The sequence below is a fragment of the Silene latifolia genome, chromosome 1 (assembly GCF_048544455.1).
Source record: "Silene latifolia isolate original U9 population chromosome 1, ASM4854445v1, whole genome shotgun sequence".
In the NCBI taxonomy this organism is placed as follows: domain Eukaryota; kingdom Viridiplantae; phylum Streptophyta; class Magnoliopsida; order Caryophyllales; family Caryophyllaceae; genus Silene; species Silene latifolia.
This window is the reverse complement of record NC_133526.1, coordinates 123,649,486-123,669,875: the sequence shown is the minus strand read 5'-3', so window position 1 is coordinate 123,669,875 and position 20,390 is coordinate 123,649,486. Positions and strand designations below refer to the sequence as shown.

General features: G+C 36.3%; 1 protein-coding gene across 1 annotated transcript; it reads left to right on the top strand.

Moving 5' to 3' along the window:
* The first annotated feature begins 6,350 nt into the window (after positions 1 to 6,350).
* LOC141608801 (histone deacetylase 6) lies at positions 6,351 to 12,150 on the top strand. The gene is made up of 6 exons (XM_074428147.1): positions 6,351 to 7,116; positions 8,150 to 8,590; positions 8,673 to 8,815; positions 9,473 to 9,563; positions 9,675 to 9,809; positions 11,793 to 12,150. Exons 1-5 carry the CDS (start codon positions 6,538 to 6,540, stop codon positions 9,759 to 9,761), a joined length of 1,341 nt encoding a protein of 446 aa, XP_074284248.1. The 5' UTR covers positions 6,351 to 6,537; the 3' UTR covers positions 9,762 to 9,809; positions 11,793 to 12,150.
* The last annotated feature ends 8,240 nt before the right edge of the window (positions 12,151 to 20,390 follow it).

Here is a 20,390-nt window from a genome sequence, read left to right as displayed (position 1 = left end):
TTCACCAGTTTGCTTGTTATTCCAAGTAGAGGTTGCAATCATTGACACAACCCGAAAACACGACACAAACCCAACACAAAGTTAGCAGGTTAGGGTTAAGACGTTCTGACCCATTTAAGTAATTAGGTTCACACGGACACGACACAAAACTTAAATGAGTCGGGTTAGGGTTGAGTTCTTTTGACATGAAACCGACACGAATAACTCATTTATTAAAAGTGTCATAATATATTTGGGTTGAATCAATAACCCAACCAAATAACTTAAAAATAAGCATTTTCATTCATCATGTTGGGATAATAGCGCTATAAAGCTTAGTTTATTTTATTAGTTTATTGGTTTAAACGGGTTAAGTGGGTTAAAAATGACTTTTAAAAAGATAAACGGGCTAAAAATGAAATGCTAAAAGATAAATGGGTTAAACAGGCCGGGTTGAGTTATAGAAAAATTAAATGGGTTGGGTTAGGGTTAAGGCAAATGACCCGTTTATGTAATTGGGTCGGATTAGAGTTTGGGTAGTTGTGACCCATTTATAGTTGACACGAACACGACACGGCCCGATCTGTTTGCCAAGTTTAATTCCAAGTAAAAAAAAGGCTCATGGGGACTTCATATCTTACAGATCACAATTAGTAACAGTAGACTGGAATAGAAGCATTTCATCACCATTGAAAATCTTACCCAATCTTTCATTTACATACAACACATTATTAAAATCCCCAAGAACTACTCAAAGGCCAGCAACACATAATCTTAGGAGAGCAGTCTAAACAGGACTCTCTCTTCAATTTTATTAAACACATAGACATAAGTAATAGCAAATTGCTGATCAGTTTGTTTATCCTTTACTTTAAGATGAATATATTGCGCATTAACTTCAATTATATCCACCTCTAGTTTTTTTATTCTCCATAAAACCCATATCCTACCTCCTGGATGTACACCAGTATTTGTGACAAAATTCCAATTATAACATACATTACTAGCTACTCTATTCAGAGACAGAGGTTTTACCCTTGTCTCTAGGAGCCCAAATAGATCCACATCATGTTGATGCAGAAAACATTTAACATCTTTCTGTTTTCTATCACTGTTCAAGCCCCTTAATTATATTCCATACTCCAAATTTAGCCAGGGGAGGAACAAGCTTATCCTCCCCCTCCTTTATCAACCATTTCAGTATTACAAGTAGCACTATCTATTTCAGTATTAAAATTTGTAGAGAACTCACCTTTTGTGCCTCCCATCACTCTAGATTTATGTCTAGTGATCTTAGTAATCACTCTGGCAGGGGTAAAGATAGACCTCTGAGATACTGGTGCTGTAGTGACAGTGGAAATGACCAAAGTAGATAAACCAGGAGTATCCTCCCCTCCCCCTCTCCCTCTCTCAAGGAACTGCTCTAGCCTTCTTAGAAAAAAAAAAGGGAATTCCTTAGGAGTCAAATCAGTCTGCGCATTTCCAATGTTCTTAGGGCGCCAAACTTGTCTTTGTGGCTGTGGGACAACATGCCTCCCCACAAGAATCTTCTTCCTGCAAGCATTAGTGCGATGGCCAATCCCTTTACATTGCTGGCGTGTAATGGGCAACCAATTATATTCAATGGCCACAGTCACCTCAGTCCCCAATTCATCCTCAAACCTAATATGGGAAGGAAAGTTTTGGTCTATTTCAACCTCAACCATAATCCTCGCAAAACCCCAAAAGAGTATAAAAGTCGAATCATCAATGCGACCAAAACGCCCAATTAAATCAGAAAGCTTTTCTAAGCATTTTGCCCCCCAAGTTTAAGATCCAATCCCACAAGCTTAACCAAGATAGGAACCTTATTCTTAACAGAAATTTTAGATATCCTGATGGAAGGATCCCAAGGTTTAAACACAATAGGCTTACCATCAAATATAAAAATTTCATTTGCAAGTACAAATTTATGATGCTCAAGTTTAGCAAATCTTCCAAGACATACCACAAATAGTCCATTAGGAAGAAATGAGATCTTAGTGATGTCATACGCTTCCCAGATCCTCCTAAGAAAATTTTCTAAGACTTCTCGTGACAGACTCGCACCCATAACATAGCCATAAATTGTCAATCTCCAAAACTCAATCTCCTCTTTAACATCTTCCACTGTCAATTTGAGAAGAGATGCAGGAGTATCCCCTTCTTCAAAATCACATTCAACAATCGACTTTAACGAGATGGAGAAGTTCTTGTTTTTCCATTAGAAACCTCAGCCCAATCATTAGGATCCTCTGAGAGCACTAATCTTTCCTTTAGAAATGTTTCCCTCTTCAATATGCAACAATTTCTCAACCTCTCGCCGTTCTTGCTCAATTTCTAAATCGAGGGATTCGGCTTGTGCATCCGTAGAACTTTGTTTATTGTTACTAGAAGTCGGTTGTTGTGTTTGATTATTAAAATTATTATTACTAGTAGGAATACTAATTGATGAAATATTATTATTATTATTAGGGATAATTAATAAACACTACCAACATTAAGACCAATTTTCACAATCACTACCATGATAAAAAAAGTTCTATAATCAATACCAAGATGTGATCTCCGATTCAATTTTACTACCAAAACTCATTTTCCGTCAACAAACAAGATAAATAGACCAAAATACCCTTCCCATTAACACTAACTCACTACCCTCACATAACTCACTATACCCATCGTCCTATCACTTACCCTATTCTACCCACCGCTTTCACCCACCACCGCCTTCACCACCCATCACCACCCTCGTATCATCAGGAACACGCCTTACCACCGTTTTTTGATCGCCAGAAACAAATTATACCCTCTCTTGCTCCTTCTAAACGACCCCTGCTTCTCGAAATCCCGCCATTCTATTAGATCCGCAGTGGTATGTGTGATTGTTGGTCGGAATCAAGGAGGCCTAGCGTGAATGGTCGGAATCAAGAAGGCCTAGCGTGAAGTAGTGGTAGAAGTTGTGTGGTGGTGGTGCAGATTGTGGTGGGAGGGGAAGTGCTTTGTGCGAGAGAGGTGGCTAAGATGGTGAGAAGGGTGATGGGAGGGACCACGCGGTGGTATTTGCTGGTGGATGGAGTGGGTGGGAAATTTGGATTGTGGCGTTTTGGTGTGTTTCCGACAGCGGATATGGCTAATTGGTGGTGATGCGGTGAAAGTGGTGGATTGAGGGTGTTTAGTGGTGAGGCGGGGCTGGTGAGTGTTGGGTTATGGTGGTGGTGATTTGGTGGTGGAGTGAGGGTAGTGTTTAGTGGTTAGTTAGGGCGGTTCGTGGTGGAGTAAATGTAGTTGTGGGAGTATAAAATAAGAGGAAGGGTAGAATGGGTATATAATACAAAGAATTGACTGAAAAAATTCAAATTGGCCTGAAAAGTACCATTTTCAGGGGAGTTGGTAGTAAAATTGAATCGGAGATCACATCTTGGTATTGATTATAGAACTTCTTTTATCATGGTAGTGATTGTGAAAATTGGTCTTAATATTGGTAGTGTTTATCAATTATCCCTTATTATTATTATTATTATTATTGGAATTAGATGAATTTTTATTAGTTGAAGGATGAGAATTAGATTTCTTCTTATCCATTGCTATGAATGAGTTAGGGAGCAACTTTTTGTATCCCGTGTTTTACTTAGTGTCGCCTGAATTTAGCATTAACTTTCCAATTCTACCCTTATTTATCTCATCTTTTGATTTACCAATTTCATCTCCTCCCTTATTAGCCTCCAAACTAAATAACTAAATCCCATAACTTAAAATCTCCAATCATGAACGATGACAATTCACACATGAGGAACGAGGTAAATTAATCAATTCGATCTTACACTTTCTTCAATTTTCATTTTTCTTTAGCAAAATTGTGATTTTTGCAGATAGAAGACGTAAAATTTTGGACTTGTTGTCTCAGTCCTTTCTTTTCATATACTCCATAATTATTCAACTATTAAGAACTTGTCTAACCTATTCAACAGCACCAACAATATTGTTTTCCACCATTACGCACGAGTATGCTCAAATATTCTTAAATTAAAAAAAAATAATTACAAGAGATGAACAACAAGCTTAGATGATATACGATAGTACAGCGGAGACGAACAACAAAGCCATTTCTACTTTCTCTAAGCTAGTAAGAGCAATATGACAGTACAACAGTGATGGAAACTTCATGCGTGTCTCATGAGAAGGCCATGGTCAAATGGTTTCCTAAAAACGAGATCCTCCTGGGTTGTTCGTGCCCACATCACGACACAGCCACCTTCAAATTGTGTAGAGTGAAGACCACATGACACGTGCACGGCGTCGTCGTGTATTTCCCACTAGAGGTCCACGGACCTGACTTTTTGTTTACACGACTCATTCATGGTGCTACACATCTGACTTAAATGAGAGGCCCATGACGATGTCGTGTACCCTACGCAAAGCGCTCGTTCGTTTTCACCCTGGCACGCGTCCCTTCACAGCCCCAACACCCGGTAACGAAACGGTAACTCGAGTCAAATTTTCGAGTCAAATTTTTTGCTTCACTCCCTTAATTGAAAAATTCAAGTATTTGAAGTATGGATTTAAATGATGACTTACGATTAATACAACCAAATTTCCATATTTTTCAATTGAATAAACATCCTTTATGGATTCTATACATTATTACAACCATTCAAGTAAATGAATTTAAAATTAAAGACAATAATTAATTGTTATTGTTGTTGTTGTTGTTGTTGTTGTTGTTGTTGTTGTTGTTGTTGTTGTTGTTGCCGTCACCGTCACCGTACTCGTCGTCAAGAAAATGTTAAATTGAGAATTCATGTGAGTGTAGTGAATCGTTAAGTTTGATAAGGGTTAGGATTAGGATGCTAGTGGTAGAGGGTAATTTCGTAAGGGTGTTAATAATATAAGAGTAATTTATTAAATTATACGGGTGACAAAAAGAAAAAGTGATGAATTAACCCTAAAAGTTAGAGAATTTTCTCTCTCATCTCTCTAATAATTTGTGTGAGTCATACACCATTCATAACCATCTAAAAAATTGCAAAAAATACTCAAGATAGAGTTAACAATATCATTCCAACTTTTTCACATCTATATGCAATGCTTTCACACTTCTAATTTTAATTGCAGTACTTCCTTCTTCAATTTGTCATTTTTCTTCTTCAATTTCAACATCTTCTCATCTACTATCTTCTTCTCATATACATCAATTGGCATTATGTTCTTCTGCTGCTCATTACTTAACATCAATTCATCCATGAACTCAAAATACCCACAACCATTATCCTACAAAAAAAAAAACTTAATAATGTCAAGTGAACTGGAGAAATAAACCAAAATAAAAAAAATAAAGAATCTAAATAACTTACTGACCAAAGAAGGCAACCATAAAATTTCATACCACATGTACTCTCTTCTTCACCGTTCTCACAACCGCAGGAATGTTGTGTTTGCATAACACATTTTTCGTGCTACATGATGTCCTTGATTTTAAGGGAGAAGACGAACAACTCATTAGTTAACATCTTCGAAAAAGAAGGGACAAATAAATTAGGGAGATAGAAAGAAGAAGGGAGGAAATGAGGAATAAAGTAGGGAGAACGATAAAAGAAAATAAAAGAAAGAAGAAGAAAAGAAGAAATAAGAGAGAGAATGATGAAATGAAGAAGAAATGAAAAAGAAGGAATGAAGAAGAACCACACAAATTATAAGAAAGAATCACAAATATTATCCTACAACCAGTTGTATAGTAGTATTGTACAACCGCCTCAAATTTGTCGAGTTCTTACACAAAGTTGTTGAGCTATTTTACAAGTTATTGAGCTATTTTACGAAGTTATTGAGCTTAATAATTTATTATGTTAAGCTCAATAACTTTGTATCATAGCTCGATAATTTTGTTAGTAGAGCTCGATAACTTTATAACAAAGCTCAACTACATTGAATAAGTTGTATATACAACCAGTTGTATAATACATTAACTGAGAAAGAATGGGAGTATGGGACACACATAATTACTAGTTTAGAAACGAGAATACCAGGTCAAAATGGGGGCTAGTTTAGTACGGAGTATAAGTTATATAACAAAATGATTTTAAAATTGTAACGTTATTGATTTTATTTTCTAGTTTGTTTATACATATAATAAGATGTGTAATAACGTACTTAAATCTAGTATGAAGATAATGTTGCTTATTTTGATCGTAACAAATTTTTCGAAGTCTAATGGTATACATTAAATCATGTCGATGACAATTATATTTGGTCTGGTCTGGTCCACACATTTTTTTGGTCCAAATCGGATCGGAACAACGTTAATATGGTCTGATCTCCAATCCACTTTTTAATCCTTATTTGATCTTCAATCTAGAGAATTTGGTCCGGTCTGATTCGGTCCCGAACCATTCAACCCCTAATTCCGATGAAATAACCCAAAAAACAAATACTCCGTACGAGTAATAACTCAGGAGTGGGTAGCAAAAGAAAACCTTAAACCTCTTCTCGCCAAATAACACCCCTGAGCCCAGAAGAAGAAGAAGAGCAGGAAGAGCAAGAATGGGAGACACAACCACCACAAGCAACAACATCGGAACCTCACTGCCATCTCCGTCATGCACCGACTCTACAAAACGACGAGTAACTTACTTCTACGAACCAACAATAGGAGATTACTACTACGGACAAGGCCACCCAATGAAACCCCACCGTATCCGTATGGCTCACAATCTTATTGTCCATTACGGCCTACACCGTCGCCTTGAAATCAATCGCCCTTTCCCCGCTGATGCAGCCGATATTCGCCGCTTCCATTCCGACGATTACGTCGATTTCCTCTCCTCCGTCTCCCCTGACCTTCTTGCTTCCGCCGCCGGCGCTCTCGACCACGCACAGGCTAGACACCTTAAGCGATTCAATGTCGGAGATGATTGTCCGGTTTTCCCTGGTTTGTTTGGGTTTTGTCAGGCATCGGCCGGTGGTTCCATTGGTGCGGCGGTTAAGTTGAACCGGAGTGATGCAGATATTGCTATTAATTGGGCCGGTGGTTTGCATCATGCTAAGAAATCTGAGGCTTCTGGCTTTTGTTATGTTAATGATATTGTTCTTGGTATTCTTGAGCTTCTCAAAGTTCATAGGGTATTCTTCTTTTTTTTTTTTTCCCTTTTCTTGTTTTATTTTTGTTCAAATTGTTGAGTTCTGACATATTGAATGTAGAGTATTAATTTCTGGCGCTCAGTAGGAGTCTTTTGAGGGATTAGGGTAATGTAGTTGTAGGGCGGATCTCGTATTATTTGACTGTTTCGTGCTAGTTTAATGCATCATTTTAACCTCACTAGTTATCGGATTGACGCTGCTTAGAGTTGTTTTTGCAGTTTTGTTGTTCTGTTCTAATAGCAATTAACAGTTGCTTGTAGGATTACAGTAATGTTATTGGAGTTCACATCTCGTATTATTGGACTGGGTTGTGAAAGTTAATGCATGGTTTAATGGCTGAGGTTGTGAGGACTTTAGTAGGAGAGCTGATCAACCATGTCTAGAGTTGTTTTTCGCAGTTTTGTTGTTCGGTTTGAGTAGCAATTAACAGAACTAGTTTGTGTATGAGTTGTTAAATTATCAAATAGGGAAATGGAATAGCAATTAGCCAAGTTCACTAGCTTTTACTTTAGATAAATCCTTCAGTTAGTTTGGTAGTTAAGTGCTGTTTGTATGTATTCTTTCGAGGATTAGCCTCTCTTTCATGGTATAATTTTGTTTCCATGTTGAATTTGGGTGTTATGTGTGTAGGGTTGAATTGTCGTATTGATGTATTATATACTAGTGTCATTTAGTCACTACTTGCGGTGTTTTTGCGACATATTCCTTCATCTCCTATAGTTGGTCCTTTTACTTATGAATATAGGTATGATAGCGTTGCTCATCTTCTCACTCGAGATAACCTTGTCTTTGTGACGGTTTTGGCAAAACTTGCTTATATGCTAGCAAATAATTCAGATGAACAGAAAACCTATAAGCTTACCTGCTACTTGAATCAAATTCCTTCAGTATCTAATTCTCCCGTAATGAGCAAATACACGTACATGATGATTTCCCTTGATACTTGCTTGAATCACATACTTTTTAGTACATAATATTCTATAAACTTTGTTGATTTCTTAATTGATTTTTGCAGCGTGTGTTATACATAGATATCGACGTGCACCATGGAGATGGTGTTGAAGAGGCTTTCTACACCACTGACAGAGTTATGACTGTTTCTTTTCACAAATTTGGTGACTTCTTTCCGGGAACTGGGCACATTAAAGACGTTGGAGCAGGTTCCGGGAAGCATTATTCCCTCAATGTCCCATTAAATGATGGCATAGATGATGACAGCTTCCGTGGTCTTTTCAGGCCCATTATTCAAAAGGTCATGGATGTTTACCAGCCAGATGCAGTTGTTCTTCAATGTGGAGCTGATTCACTCTCTGGTGATAGGCTTGGTTGTTTCAACTTGTCTGTCAAAGGCCATGCAGATTGCTTACGATTCCTTAGATCTTTTAATGTTCCATTAATGGTGTTGGGTGGAGGAGGGTACACAATTCGAAACGTAGCCCGGTGTTGGTGTTATGAGGTCTATTTACTTTTTCTTTATCAATGTACATGTTTTGTGTTTCCTTCGCCAGCTCACAGTGGTCTCATCCTGTCCTTTGCAGACGGCAGTAGCTGTTGGGATTGAACCTGATAATAAGTTGCCATACAATGAGTATTTTGAGTATTTTGGCCCTGATTACACTCTTCATGTTGAGCCTAGTAACATGGAAAATCAAAACTCTCCGAAAGACCTGGAGAAAATTAGGTGATTAACATAATTATAACTATTGAGCATAGTCTGGTGGTCAAATGTCGTTGTTATATGTATATCCACTTGAGCATAGTCTGTTTTTGTGATATATAACTTGGGATCCATGTTTTAGTTTGTCCTAATTTTATAGGTTTACTTGACTTCTGATAGCAATTTCTATGTCTCTATGTTACTAAAAGTGTTTCACTTTCTCATGCAACCATGTTAATCCCCGTAAGAGATTCTTGCAACATGCATTTGGTCTGCCCCAACTTCTTTTGGAAATAAGGCCTAGATGTTTCTAATAATATTGATTACAATATTGTGTGGTGGAGTAAAATAATATTTGGGATATAGCGAAGCTATGGTAATGGTAATTTAGGAGTAATAATCAATTGGAATTTGTGACGGTAACATTGGTTTAATAGCAAGATCATTTGCTCTCTTGAAGCTGTTACTCTAGACCAAGGCTTTTCTGCCATGTATTGATGTTAGTTCCATTGTATTATTATGCACTACTATTTTTTCGACCATGGTCATGATTTCTTGTAATTAGGTCAGTGTTTATGACAATGGAATCCTCCAAGTGAATGGAGCAATTAGTTAGGTTGTCATTTGTAGGTTTTTGCTATGTTCTTTTGTGTCTGATATGTACTAGGAGCAATTTCACAGGAATATTCTGCTTGAGCAACTATCCAGATTACCTCATGCGCCAAGTGTTCCGTTCCAGACAACTCCCCCTATCACTAGGGAGCCAGAAGAGGTCTGAAGCTACTTTTTCTTTTTCTTTTTTATACCTTTTTTTTTCTTTCACAATTGTAATGACAAACCACAATTTTTCAATATTAGTAATTTGTCAACTCGATTGGTGCAGGAAGAAGAAGATGTAAGTCGAAGACCGACACCTCGCATTTGGAATGGTGATGTGTATGATTCTGATCCTGACGACACTGCGTCTTAATTTGAGCAGCCAAACCCAAGGACTGCAGTTGGAGAATTATATCAGAAGGTAAGTTCTAGAGCTTGTAATTGCTAGTCCTTGTTTTAACTGCATCTTGGTTTCTACAGGAGAAAGCGGAGGAGGAGAAAGCGGAGGATTGACTGACATAGATTGATTGCACCATTGATGGTGCTGTAGTATATTACTATCATCATTACTCTCACTGGTGCAACCACATTGTATGATCTTGGGTTTTGAGAGTTGAGACCCCCACCTGATGTTTAACATCACTAAATTTCGAAGTTTGAAAAATCTGAAAATTGTAGGCATCTTATAAAAAAAACAAGGGTCATGCTCTTTCATGTACATAATTTACTTAATCATGTACATAATTGACTATTTTACCCCTCTGTTAATTTTGTTCTCATTTTAGTTAACTCTTTCAAATTCCTCCTTCCAACTATCAACCACCATCCCTGCCACCACCACCCTTCCCCCGCCTACCCCCTCCTAAGCAGCCGCCATCCTGAGTTCCTGACCACCTCCCCTCTATATATTGGCTGAAAAAAAACATGAAAAATCTTCGCCTTTAAAGTCACCATGTCAAATTGATTACAGCAAAAGTAATACACCAAAGATACACGTTTGTTCACTATCATGGATTCTGCTTGTGACATGTACTTGTTGGTAATGCATTATGTAATCTGGGGGATGCTGTGATTGAGCACGATGTTTTATAGAGGAAGAAGTTTAAATATGGACTTTGATGAGAGGATGCTCATGCAATCACACTGCCCTAATTGGGTTTGACCCACCCCCTCTCCTGCACCCTGCCTCTCCCCACCTGCATCTGCTCGCCGCTGACCACGACTTCCTTCCCTTGCCACCCCCCAGCCACCCTAACCCAAATTTGTTTTCCATCTATTTAATTCGATGCAAAAAAAATTAAAGCAGTTGAGGGTTTGATTAATTTTGTGAGGAAGAGAAAGAGAAAATTTGTTTTTTCTTTTTTTTTAGAAGGGCAAGAATGAAAAAATTATGGCAAGAAGTACATGATAGAGTAGAACTTGTACATGAAAGAGCACTTACAAAGAACAAATGAATGATGGGAAAAATATGACCTAATACGCTTGATTTGTGACTTTCTGGTTCCACCCCAGTTACTCAAGCACCTCAAGGCTCTCACAAATCGCGGGGTACGGGGGTGGATGGGATTGTTCAGCCTTACCCATTTCAATAACTAATAGTTTCATTTGAACTTCGTTTTCGAGCCATAGTCAGATGTTTCATAGTTGTCAATTGTTTTTATCTAACTACAGCATGTAGCCTTGTCATTCTAGCTCCTTGTGCTTGTATCACATGTGACATAGCTGTACATCTTGCTACTCGAATATGTTGGCAAATTTGCAACACATCAACTCAAAAGTATATTCATTTGCTTAAATGCCTTTTACTTTTCTAGTGGCTATAGAATGTAACATACCAGTAATTGACTTAAAGCGCTATCGTACTTTAAGTACATAACCTAATTGAATTGAATTGAATTGGAAAGGAGCTGAACTGAAGTGAAGGGAGTTGGTAAATGGAGTACATCTTAGTTGCAGTTGAGAAGTACTTCCTGTTTGCCTTGATGGCCGGATATAACGCTGTTCAAACTCTTGGTGGTTGTATTTCTTCCATGTTTTTTTTCCTCTTCTCCCTCCTATACCCTCTCCTATACTCTCCTAAGTCCTACCCATTTGATAACAAACAAGGGATTTTGTAGATCTCCTCCCCCTCCCCTGCGTTTCCCTCCAAAGCCTCTGATTCAAACAAACTCTATGGCATCATCTTCTTCTAAGCACTTCACTCACATGTATAGTTAGTTACCTACTAGTGTGGTTGTTTTCATTTCCAATGGTGGCCTAATTGGCGCTAGAATACTATCAATGATGGACTAAGGAAATTAGTTTGCTGAACTCTCAATACTACTTATATTTCACATTACCTAGCTGTTTTACTATAATGTAATTTTCGTTATAATGTCTCTGAATTCTATTTTAAACGATGCAGGAGATTAACATTCCGTGTTGAAGCAACACCCAAAGAAATAGTACGAAGTCGAATGTTTTTGGTCCCCCCGTAGGTTTATCTGGGGATACCATTCTTGTTTGCAAATGTGAAGAGCAAGGGAAAAGGAATATGATCACACAAAGATTATAAAATTTGTAGAAATTCTCCTCTATTTTGGACAAGAATTCAGTGAACTTCAGTTAATGTCGACCTCAAATTCTCGTGCATATTGGTCGATTACCAAGATTGTAGTTATTGAAGAAAATGATGATAGAGTACTATTGGTCTTGCTTAACATTTTTCTTTTCCATGCAAGAGCAAGGTACTTCTTATCGAGCTTGAATGGACTTATTTACTAGCCCTTATTCCCTGAGCAACTGGCAATTGCGACTCCTGACTCCCGAGTGTCCTTGGATATAAAATATAGGAGTGATTGGGGGATGGAGCGAAGGCAGTGATGGAAAGGGGATGGTGTGAGACCGTAACCCTTCAAAATCATATTCATCCACCTCCAAATCTTTATTATGTTAAGAGAGATCTCTATTTTCTCATCTCTTTCCCTCCAAATATCATTATCAAAACAGTCCCTTAACAAGGACATGAAGAATGAAGATAGATCATCAATAATACCCGAATAGGGTAAATATTCATCCACATGTCCGATAAAATATTACTCTTGTTCCATTACTTCACTCTTATGTATTCTTACACTGCCATAGTCTCTCCCTTTTCCTGTATTTTAACTTCCATTACGTTCAGAATAATTAGTACGGAGTACTAAGCGTCAGAGCAGGATAGATTTGGCAACCACAGTGGGAGAATTTCAGGAGAATAATGGATTATGGGATTTAAACAAGCTTGGTTTTATTAAAGATTAGGCTGGCTATAACTAACAAGATTCTGGCGGTTTCTATTCCCGATGAGGGTACTGGGGACCAAATTTATTGCAATTTATCTAGCTCGGGCGATTATACTGTCAAATCTGTGTACACTATGGCTATCTCATCGGCCTGGACTTGTAACTCAACACGAAAAGATAACCAAAGAATTACTCCTATTAGAAATTTCTGCAAAACGAAGCTTTGGTACCTCCCTATTTCGAATAAATGAATTGTTTTCCTTTGAAAGATTTTATCACTCTCTTTCTATTGGATATGAATTCAACAAAAGAAAGTTGGATAGACATATCAGTATATCACAAATATTGCCACTTGTGTACTTCCAACCAAGAAAACGTTGAAACTTTGGACCATCTCTTTCGAGATTGCACTTTCTCGAGATGTCTATGATTTGGCGTATCTGATATAGCAAGAACGAATTGGTACTTCGTACTTAGGAATTCTACCATTTCGACCCATGAATGTAGCAAAAGGATTAAAGATGATGCCTTTTTGTGCTATGAAGGTTTTCGCTCCCGTAAGAGTAATAGGAAGAAGGATTCCCTTCCAACCATAAATGAAGAAAATATGAGTAACAAAATCAAGTCGTATCATTGTGTATGAATCAATGACGAGCAAGGATATGGAAACACTTACACTATTAAATGTGATGCGGCATGGAATTCTACACCTGGTGTAGGATAGGTTATATGTAATCTCGAGACAGGGCAAAGGGTATCACAGTTTAAGACTAACAAAATCAAGTCGTATCATACATAAGAAGAGAAAAGCGGTTCATGAAACAGTCAAATGGGCTTTTATGAAAGAAATCCTACACGTTAATATCAGTAGAGATTGTCTAAACCTGGTTCTTTTCATTTTTGTGTTGTCCTACACGCCCCGAAATCCGGATTAGTCGGCCCAATGTGGTTCGGTTTACCGGATGGTTTAGACAAAAAAAAAAAACAAAAAGAAGAAAAAAAATCATCAAAAGACATAATTTTAAGAGGGATGCTACCAACCTTCTCTTTCACCCTCTCACAACCGACTAGAATAATATATATCTGGTGGGGTCATAAGGCAAGTAAATCAATGTTTTAACAATTAGTCTTACTTAAGACCAAATCGAAAATATGGGGCGAGTAATAAGCAAATGGGTTGTCTATTACTCCGTATAATATTAGCAAATTAGGCATTAAATGCTATTTTAAAACAGGTGGTTGAAGTGACCACACTGTTCATTTTTTCATCTCTTTTATTTCTCTCTGTTCCCACTTTCATTTCTCCATTTTTCATTTCTCTCTCATCACTCCCCATCACTCTCTAAAATTGAAAATTTAAAACTACATCAATGGGAAAGTAAAAAATAGCATGAAAAAATAAAACTCCATGAAACTCCATCAATATCCATAGCAAGTTTTGATAGTTATGCTGAAAATTTGCTTTATTTTCGTATTTTTTTTAATTGTTAACAATATTACCGAGATTCATATATAAAACTATTACTTTTGTTCAAGGTATGTGAGAATCAGTACAACAGAAAAACCAAAGTTTTGTTTTCCCTTTTTGTGGTTGTCTTTGTTCTATCAAATATGATTTTTTATTTGTTTTGTGAATTGAAAAATGGTAACATGTTTTTTGTGATGATAACCCTACAAAAAATGGTTATGATTACTATTTGAAAAATTGTTTGTATAAATTTTCAAAATGTATTGATTTTAATTATTATATGGTTTCATGTCTTAAATTTGATTGAGACTCGAAAAACCTGGTTCTTTTATAGGTTTTGTTTCTTATTTTTGAATAAACTTCAAAAACATGAATTTTGTTAGCAAATTAGTCGTATTGATTATTGTTAGATATTTGTTATCAATTTCGAAAATTATGTTACCAATTAGGTTGTATACAAAACCCAATATTAATGATTGAACGACAATTATAATATGTGACCATTTTCATTTGTTATGTTGACAGTTCTGCTAATGGTAGTAGTTATATTTGATTTTAAATTAAAAATAGGTTGTATTTGTTTGTAGTTAGATCTATGTTATGACTTTTGGGGAATATGTAACCAGTTGTGTTGTATATGAACAATTTTGGTTTGGTATATTTGTATGGTAACATGTTCAACTCAAATGGTACACTAAAGTGGTGATATATTAAACTATAATATTGAATTGACGTGGTGACATATTTAAATGGAATGGTGACATCTGATCACTTAAATGCTAACATAATATACATTCGTTTATTAATGTGCTAACATAATGTTCTGAATTGGTAACATGTTGAACTGAAATGGATACATATTAAGTAAAATGTTATCCTCAATTGGTAACATATTGAGCTAACAATGGTGACATGTTAAACTGCACTGGTAACATCAGTAACATTTGCACTCAGATAATATGTAAGCATGTTACAATAATATTTGTATTGGTAACATATTTTTCATTGTCCTGGTGGATAATAACACTTGTAATAAAAACACCATATATGAGTCTATTTTGTTCTAACAAAAACTGAACTGGTTACATAGTTCTAACAAAATGATGACATGATTCTAATCATCATACAACCATGTTGTAATTACTGGTCAATTGAAAATACATAATTGGTAACATTGTTCAAGTCAAATGGTAACATGTTTCTCATGATATACAAAATGGTGACATTGTTCAGTTAAAATGGTACGTTTAGTGGTGTTATCTAATGATATACAAAGTGAAAACATAATTCAGTTGTCTGATTTTTAAGCTGGTTACATTGCTCATACAAAATGGTAACATGTTTTACTATTTACGTTGACAAAGAGAGTGACATAATTAAGACCATATATGATAACATGTTTATTTGGATATACAACTAAGTATTAACTAAACTGGTTACATAGGGGTTGTTTGGTTGATCAAGGAACTTAATTTTCCTAGGAAAATACAAATCATGGGAATTAAGTTCCCTCATCCAATTCGGGTGAATTTCGGAAAAGTGTTTGGTTGCTCATGTAGGAATTAAATTCCACAGGAACTTCCAATGACCAAGGGGGGGAGTAGGTAAGCAACTTCCCACATCATGTAGGCATTGGAAGTTCCTGGAAAGTGCTAATTCCTACATTTTCCAAAATTTATGGCAACCAAACAACCCATGTTTTTCAAAATCATGGGATTTTCCAATGCCTATGTTTTCTAAGTGGCAACCAAACGACCCTATAGTTCTAACAAAATGGTAACATGTTTATGAGGATATATAGTCAAGTATTACTTCTTGATCATTAATTATTGTTAATTGAAGCAAGACAAAAACCTGGTAATATTGTCATCAAAACCCGGTAACATTTTAGAATTAATATGAACCTGTTATATCATCCAAAAACTGATGACATAGTTCAACAAGGTGGTAACATATTACATTTATATTATTTTACTTATTATGACAAAATGTCCAACAAACATGGTTACGCAGAACCGATGAAGACAATATACCCAAAAAAGATAACATATTACACTTTTCTAACTTCATGAGAAATGTCAACACATTATATCAATAATCTCATCACATATTATTCAAAAATTGGTAACATTTTTTAAGTAAATGGTAACATATTATATTTTTATCGTTATATTAGCTTTAAGAAGTATCGTATCGAGATACCATTCTTCCCTTGACTATTAAAAGCAACACATTCCCTCGCTTCTTCCAATTATCATGCTCATCTTCACACTGAACTATCATGTTGCACAAAAGAAAAAGCGAAAAATAATGAGAATTTGTTTATCTGAGAACTCATCTAAAAAAGAGAAGTACTTTATAAATCTTTTTATGTGAAAGATTTAATTTCAAAATAAAGCCTAATTTATATATGGGTTTTTCTAACGTGTGTCCTAAGGGCACATATTAATAACCCATATATGGTAAGATTGTCAACATATTCTCATTAAATATGGTAAAAATGAGAATATACTTGAGTATCTCATGTGAATATGTTGATAATCTTACCATATATGGCTTATTAACGTGAAAAACCCTTTATATATATATATATATATATATATATATATATATATAGCAATCCATCCATCAAAATAAATCATTTTATGCGGAATAAGTCTTATAACTAAAATATAAACCCTAATTTATCAAAAATCCTAAATTTTAAATATCAAAATTTACAAATTAAAGAAATAGGTAGAAAAAAGGAAAACAAAAATTGAGAATTCATGTTTCCTATTAAGCCTCAAACGCAACAAAGTGAATCAAAGACGAAAAATTGTACAAAGATTGCAGAAGATGATTATTAAAGCCAATAATTTACGTGAGTAATTGTTAAGAGAAGGTTGGAGATGAATGAAGTTGTTGATCTGAAAAAGTGGAAATGAAAAAATGGAGAAAATACCATGAATTAATTAAAGAAAAATAATGGTTTTTAAAAAAAACGGGTGAAGAACAAAGAAGAGAAAGGGTAGACGGAGTTGTAGATCTTTAGTCTTCATACTCATATTATTTGTAGATTTCCAAGTTCAAATTATAATTTTTTTTAGAGGAGAGAAAGAGTGGACAGATTTGTCAGAGAAGAATAAGATAGAGAAAGTGTTGGAAGTTGGAAAGAAGAGGAAAGAGAAGAAGCATAGGGACTACAAAAACTAACATAATTTTATTTAAATGGGTTAATGGTATGCAATATGAGTTTTGTTTGACCCGTCTTAACATTTCAGACGGATCCTTCCGTCTGAAATAAGAATTTGTGATGTTTTAATATTGAGCTTGTTTCGATCCACCACCGTTGTAACACAATCCCAAATAAGATAGGATGTGTACCTTTGGACTATTATTTATAATCGGATGTGTACTTTTGGGCCATTATTTGTCCTCACTTAACCCAAAAGCACAAGGCCTTATTACTAAGTGGTGAGTGAAATCTTTTATAAACATATCACAAGCTCATTATTATCCCGATGTGGGACAACTCTTTCTCTCAAACTCTTAAGATGTTACAGTATTGTTTTAGTCTAGATACAAATAGAATAAGATAATAAAATGTAAAACTCTCTTAAATGTTCACATTGTTATATTCTCGGTATATAAACTCGAGACCTCTAATAAAGCTATATTACTATATATCAACTGCTTATTAAGGTTATCTAAATGGACATGGTTTATTGCAACTCCCAATGATGGTTATGGTTTTGAACCTTTGTTGACAACGTGGCACTCTCGCGGATCTCTATACGCAGTTAGACGAACATTATTCTCATACTCGATATAAGTCTTAACTTAGTAAGATTATTTGACAAATTAATTGGCGTTTTGATGTCAGTTTCAAACTATTTAGGGCCAATAGGTCCACGTCAATGTAATACTACGGTTTTCTATGTCTATGGGTACTCTATCGAGTGAGGCTTACTCTGTCGAGTAAGTATGTTTTTACGCAAAACAGTAGCTGACCTGATGGGTACTCGATCGAGTACGTGTGACACTCGATCGAGTAAGGGACACTTACTCGATCGAGTAAGTGTGTCTTACGGGTTGTTTTAGCCGGGTTTTGTTAATAACGCGAGATTAATATATAAGGGCTTCCGTCACTATTCTTAATCACTTTTAACCTTTCTAAAACCTTTCAAAGAAAAAGAGGAGTTACGTAATTCGTGGTCTTCGCGTTGTTAACAAATCCCAAGGCTAGGATCGTCGGATTATCTTGTTCTTTATACCGTTGTGATCGTCGTGTCAAGGGTAAGCTTCTTGTATAATTTTTATATCGTTTCATTGATTTTAGTTGAAACCCTAATTGGGTAAATTGGGGGTTTTGGGAGTATTGTTGATGTTAGATTGTGATTGTATGATTGTGTGTTTATAGGAGGTGATTTCGTTGAAGAACGATTATGATTAGCTGATTGTGACGATCATGGTGATTGCCTTTCCAGGTAGGGTTTCCCTACTCAGTATTGATTACATAGCTGTGTTGGTGATTAACTGTTGTTGTTGTATACCGTATTGGCATTGGATTCTGAATTGGTGATTGTTGGTAGTGTAATGTGATTATCGTATAACTGTCTGTGATCTTCGGGGTGCGTCCCTGGCTGAGTGGAGTCACTTGCGGGAGTGGCTTCACGCCCTTGATTCGCCTTCTGTGGAACCCGCCACAGAAGGGATGTGCACATTAATGAACATGGATTTATCGCTCGGATGAGATGAGCGGGACTTAGGTGGGAACGGCTGCGGTCCCCCACTGGCGGCGTGGATTACCTGTTGCGATGGGTAATCTGGCAGGGCTACACACTTTAGTGTGTGGTGATGTGATGGAGTTTGGGTTGATTGAATTGGTTGTGGTATTGTGTTATTGCAACTGTTTGTTTTGTGTGATCAGTACTGACCCCGTTTAAATGTTTTAAAAACTGTGGTGATCCATTCGGTGGTGGTGAGCAGTTGTCTAGCAGGTATACTATGGATGCGCGCGGGATTAGCTGGGGATGGAGTTGCCACGAGTCTGATAGTAGTCTTCCATTTGTGTTGTCTTTATACTTTTGTTACTTCAGTTGTAGTTTGGTTGTAGAACAGTTGTACTTTACTTTACAGTTGGTTTTGTTATGTAATCACTTAAACTTATTTACTAAAGTACGTTCTTTTATAGTCTATTTGATATACATTGCCTCGGGTAACCGAGATGGTAGCATTCTCATGCTTTAAGTGGTCCTGGTAAGACACTTGGAGTATGGGGGTGTTACAGTCAACGTTTTTTTTTTTTTCGATTTTAAGTAAAGCCGATAGTTAAACCAGCGACTTTATACTTCTCATTAGCACAAAAATTGCTGTAACTTTATGATGATGGAACATACAAAGCCGCTAGTTTAACTAGCGGCTTCACCTTTGATAACCTTCACTATAGAACATGTTGTTTTCTGGGGGTGGGGTTAAGCCACTAAGGCCCTGTTCTTTTGCACTTAATTTCAGCTCAGTTCAGTTCAGTTCAGTTCAGTTCAATTCAGCTTCATTCAGTTTAGCTTTTCTCTTCACAAATTAACTCTTTACTTCAATTCAGTTAAGCTCAGATTCATTCAGTTCAGTTCAGTCCAAACGGTTTCAGTCCAAAAAAATAAGGCCTAATTTTCCTAGAGGCTTTACCTTTGTCAAAATCCTTCAAATAAATAAAACTGGTATTACTATAATGGAACAGAGGTAAGCAGCGGCGGATCTACAAGGGGTGATGAGGGTGAACCCTCACCCTCATTAATCTTGAAAAACAAAGGATATATATTTACTTGTATGCTAATATTTCAGAAAATTTTAGTGTTTCAGTGGTATAAGCTATCTCCTACCTTTGCAGCAGCCTGTGTTCATTTTTACTTACTTTTAATAGCTAGGGATACTTTTGCATATCAGTGGTTCAGTGTGTTGGATAATGGGCTAGTTATAGGGTAACGATGCTAAGTTATTTTTACTTACTTTTAATAGCTAGGGATATTTTTACTTACTTTTAGTAGCTAGGGATACTTTTGCATATCAGTGGTTCAGTGTGTTGGATTAGGGGCTAGTTATAGGGTAACGATGCTAAGTTATTTTTACTTACTTTTAATAGCTAGGGATACTTTTGCATATCAGTGGTTCAGTGTGTTTTCATGGTGTAATAGAACTGGATTAGGGGCTAGTTATAGGGCAATAACGATGCTAAGTTTTCAGACCGTCTTGGAAGTTATGTTGATTCTATCATTGTGCGTGCATTCTTTGG